At 57.5% G+C, this 4,579-nt stretch overlaps 3 protein-coding genes across 3 annotated transcripts; 2 read left to right on the forward strand and 1 right to left on the reverse strand.

Moving 5' to 3' along the window:
• Positions 1-276: 276 nt before the first annotated feature.
• VDBG_01047 (conserved hypothetical protein) lies at positions 277-1,026 on the forward strand (the record flags this gene model as incomplete). The annotated part of the gene is made up of 3 exons (XM_003009318.1): positions 277-362; positions 427-622; positions 700-1,026. The coding sequence occupies 3 exons, from the start codon at positions 277-279 to the stop codon at positions 1,024-1,026; spliced, it is 609 nt and encodes a 202-aa protein (XP_003009364.1).
• Positions 1,027-1,256: 230 nt separating this feature from the next.
• On the reverse strand, positions 1,257-2,738 carry VDBG_01048 (GRF zinc finger domain-containing protein; the record flags this gene model as incomplete). The annotated part of the gene is made up of 2 exons (XM_003009319.1): positions 1,257-1,273; positions 1,466-2,738. The coding sequence occupies 2 exons, from the start codon at positions 2,736-2,738 to the stop codon at positions 1,257-1,259; spliced, it is 1,290 nt and encodes a 429-aa protein (XP_003009365.1).
• Positions 2,739-3,116: 378 nt separating this feature from the next.
• On the forward strand, positions 3,117-4,297 carry VDBG_01049 (peroxisomal targeting signal 2 receptor; the record flags this gene model as incomplete). Its single annotated transcript, XM_003009320.1, has 3 exons — positions 3,117-3,286; positions 3,348-3,573; positions 3,656-4,297. 3 exons carry the CDS (start codon positions 3,117-3,119, stop codon positions 4,295-4,297), a joined length of 1,038 nt encoding a protein of 345 aa, XP_003009366.1.
• Positions 4,298-4,579: the final 282 nt, after the last annotated feature.

Raw genomic sequence — 4,579 nt, forward strand, 5'->3', positions numbered from 1 at the left:
ATGAAACGATCAAGTGAACGACATGGCTGATCTCACCACCTCCGCGGCAATTGGCACTGCGGTGCATTCGTCTTTGAGGTCGACCTTCCCGTCCTCACCTCCGTCACCGAGTGCAACTGCAGCATCTGTCGCCGGAAGGGGTACATTGGGGACTTCCCTATCAGCCGCGATGTCTTCCGCATCGTCAAAGGCAACGAGGACGACCTAGCGGTGTACGAGTTCGGGGCCAAGAAGTACGAGCACAAGTTTTGCGCCACCTGCGGCACGGCCGTCATCATGAGCGTCAAGAGCGACGCCTCCATCATGGCGTTGAATGTACACGTGCTGCAGGGGGTGGATACCTGGGCGCTGGAGAAGAAGCGGTGCGTGCCCGTTCTGCGGTTGGGGGGTCCTCCGATGGAGAGGGATGCTGACGCAGACTTGCAGCTTTGATGGCGCATCGAGTGATCCCAAGCCCGCACCCCGAACGTATGATGGCCCACTGCCGGAGATGGTAGACGGGGGCAAGCTGTACACAGGCAGTTGCCACTGTGGCGCCGTGCAGGTCGCGCTCGCGAGCAAGCCTCTCGACGAGAACTTTCCTGGCGGCCTTGGCGAATGTAACTGCAGTATCTGCGAAAGGGTTAGAAACTTCCCCGAATGTTCCCTTTACTCCTGAAATGGGGCATCTCGAGAGGGACGGCTTACATATGTTTCCAGAATGCGTACATCTGGGTGTGGCCGATGCGCGAACAAGTGGTTCTTTTCGGCGACGAGAAGAACATCTCGCGCTACGAGTTTGGCAAGAAAAACATGGGTAAAATGTTTTGCCGCATATGCAGCGTACACATGACCAACTTTGCCGCCGAAAAGTCGGAGGAAGAGCTCGCTGCCATGTCTGGCGAGGAGCGTGCGTACTTTGAAGGGGGTAAGGCACGGCATCCCGTCAACCTGCGGGTGATCGAGGGTCTGGATCTGGATGCTCTTCGAGGCAAGATCACGCGGATCAAGGGGGCCGAGGCGCCGCCAGCATATGTAAACCCGTAAGGTCAAGTAGAATGACACGAGGAGTTGATGCCAGGAAGTAGGTGTGCACCTTTTGCCTAGCAACGTTCTTCCCGGAGCAAACGCCTGTTTATGAATAATGATGCATTGTTCCTGGTGCTGCTTTGATAGGATTCCTGGCAATCATGAGCAGCGTGGCCAAGTCAAGGCATTGAAGGGACACATCGTTTGTGAGCCTCCAAATTTGTGCTCTGGTTTGCTGGGCAGATATTTCAACACATGTGCCCATCTGTTGAAGGGGGCAGGTGCCTCAGCAGCGCCTGTCCTGCGACACCGTTTGGATGCTTGTGGTTGTTTCTCCTCCGAAGACGCGCTTTCGGAAGTGAGGTGCTATCTCTTGTAGCGAAGTAAAAAGCGCCCGTCCGGCTGACAACCTTGTGTCGATAGTCAACCATCGGGTACCAGAGACACTTCTACGCACCTGGCTTACACAGCGGATTCCCATCGTCATCGAATTGGGCCCACTGAAAGAACGAGCATCCTTCCTTGCCGGGAACGTTGCCGCCATGGCACATCCAGAAGTACTTTCCATGGTTTTCCTTCTTTCTCTGTACCACACGAAGAATACATGGAATGCGACAGTCACACTTGGGTGTCGAGTTGGGATGCATGTTGGCCTTGTAGTCTCGGTATGTAATGTTGATCCGCCGGTTACCAGCGATGGGATGCGGATCGATGGACTGTGCCGGCGCAATGCTGTGCTTCCACTCCTCTTGCATCTCGGCATGCATGACGAGGAGCGAATTGTGCGGAAGATGAATCGCGACCTGGCCTTCTGCATCGGGGTCTTCCGAGACGTTGTCGGCATCTCTGGGGACAATCTTGCGTACTCTGAACTCTCGAGCCACGCCAAGAGATATGGAGCCGATGACGGCACGGGGGCCGAGGTAAGTGAGCTGGTCGCTGTGCCAGCCGACGTTTTGTTGGGGACCATTGTAGCAGTTGACGAAGGCTGAGTTGGGCACCCAAGGTTTGGGAGACTGATAGCGCAATTTCTTGCCGCCGGGATACCTTGTCCTGATTCTCGTTTGCATCTCGCGGTTCACAGCGTCCTGGACCTTGGGCTTGACGAGGGCAAGCTGGGGTGTGATGCGACGCACATCGGTGAGTCTGGCGCCGTTGTAGAGGAACTCTGTCTTCTGCGCTCGCAGTTCGTCATAGCTTTCGACGTAGAAGCTAGAAGTGTGCGGACTCGCGACCACGGCGTCGAAAAGCTGAAAGGTGATCTTCTCGAAGGACTTGGATTCCTCGAGCAACTCGGCAAGAAGACTATTCGCTTCATCGGGAGGCAGGAAGTTGTGAATGATGGTGCATGGTGTGTGCTCTGCAATGTCTTTTGGATCATACAGGTGCAGAGTAGCACCTTTTCTGGATATGAGCTTCTTCTTCGAAGGCTGGCTGCCATCGTCGTCTTGGGCACCGACGGCAAAGTGTTTCAGGGAGCTTTGGGCGCCCATGACGCCGCTGGCTTTCCTCTGGGCTCGTGGCACCTTCAATGCCGCTGAGGCTTCCATGACCGAGCCGTTGTGGGCCAGAAGAAATTCTAGGAGCGTGTCCTGGTCAAGACTGGGATGTAGCGACGACAGCAGCGCCAGTTTGAGATCTGTTGGTTCGTCATCATCGTCACGCCTAGGTGGCAAGTCCTGAGGAGGAGGACTGAGTTTGCGCTTCTGTCTGACAATAAAGGCGTCCATAATTATTGTAAGAACAGAGAAACAATCATGCTGCTGGTTGGGATGACGCTGGTAACACCGCTGACCGAGTCGCAAATGTCGTTCTCGTCGTGGAAAGGGCGTGGGTGCATCTATCGAGGCCCCGCTTTGGACATGTGAAGAGGCCCCACGCTCGCGAAGTAACCACGAGAACACGTGACGCGGGGTCTGCGACAGCCCCTCCAAAGGTGCATCGCCGCCTTGTCATATGCGCCGGTCAACCGAGGTCCCTCCGTCTGACCGTGACATCACGGCCAAGTCCACCTACTGCCGTGCCCCGACGGCTTCTGACCCCAACCCTCGACCCAATTCCCCGGCGCGCCTTGGGCAAAGGCAGGCAGGCAGCTCTTCTCGAAAATCATGTCGATGCTGGAATTTCGGACGCAAGGGTTCAATCCCTATGCTGTCAAGTATTCCCCCTACAACGACTCGCGCCTAGCTGTCGCAACGTCGGCAAATTATGGCATCGTCGGCAATGGGCGCGTCTTTGCGCTGGGGCTTACGGCACGGGGCATAGAGGTTGAACGGACGTGAGAGACCCGGAAAGACGCTCTTCAGGAGTCACCACAGTCGACTGACGAGTTGCAACAGCTACGACACGAACGATGCCCAATACGACCTTGCCTGGTCTGAGATCAACGAGAACCAGCTTATCGTGGCCTGCGGTGATGGGTCAATAAAGCTCTTCGACGTCGGTGTCAAGGACTTTCCCGTCATGAACTTCCACGAACACAAGAGGGAAACATTCTCCGTGTCATGGAACCCCATCACCAAGGACACCTTTGTCTCGAGCTCATGGGACGGCTCCATCAAGCTGGTAAGCCAAGACGCCTGCTCGTGAGCTTGGTGGTCAAGACCCCAGCAGCATCCGGCTGACACGTACAACCCTCGTGCAACAGTGGTCGCCCACCCGTCAAGACTCGCTACGCACCCTGCCTATCGGCTCGTGCACGTACAGCACGGCCTTCCAGCCCTCGAACCCTAGCATCATCTCGGCCGTCTCCTCCGACTCGCAGATCCGCATCTTCGACCTCCGAACGCCCGCCTCGGCACGCTACCACCTCACCTCCGCCATACCCGTCCACACGAGCCCCACGCCGGGGCCGCCACCGCCGGGCGTGCCCTCGGGCCAGCCCGCCGAGATCCTGACGCACGACTGGAACAAGTACCGCGACACGGTCATCGCGACGGCGGGCGTCGATCGCGTCATCCGCACCTTTGACATTCGCAACCCCGACGCCGGCCCCGTCTCCGTCATGCCGGGCCACGAGTACGCCGTCCGCAGGCTGGCGTGGAGCCCGCACGCCGCCGACGTGCTGCTGAGCGCCAGCTACGACATGACGGTGCGGCTGTGGAACGACGGCTCGGCCCAGCCGCAGGCCATGGAGGGCCCGAAGATCGGGCGGCAGATTGGCATCATGAACAGGCATACCGAGTTCGCGACGGGCGTCGACTGGTGCCTGTTTGGGGCCGGGGGGTGGGTCGCTTCCGCGGGCTGGGATGAGAGGGTCTTGCTGTGGGATGCGAACATGCTGCTGTGAAAATTGACATGACGAGACACGATGGATGAGGAGGAGGCGCGTTGAGCGAGGTGCACAGGCAAGACGCCAACTATGCATGGACTAGGCGGCGTGAAATTGTATTTTCGGGTAGTAGCTGGCTGAGCTACCCCAAGTGGCACAGCCACCCCTATCTATACTTGCGAGTCCGCATGGTAAACCCATGTGAGAGGCTGAGAACACAACATCACTTGCCATTCTTGCACCGAATATCATATCAACAGAAGACAGGTCAAAAGTGCACGCTGGGCCTGACCAGCGTCG

Source organism: Verticillium alfalfae, genomic scaffold (assembly GCF_000150825.1).
Source record: "Verticillium alfalfae VaMs.102 supercont1.1 genomic scaffold, whole genome shotgun sequence".
In the NCBI taxonomy this organism is placed as follows: domain Eukaryota; kingdom Fungi; phylum Ascomycota; class Sordariomycetes; order Glomerellales; family Plectosphaerellaceae; genus Verticillium; species Verticillium alfalfae.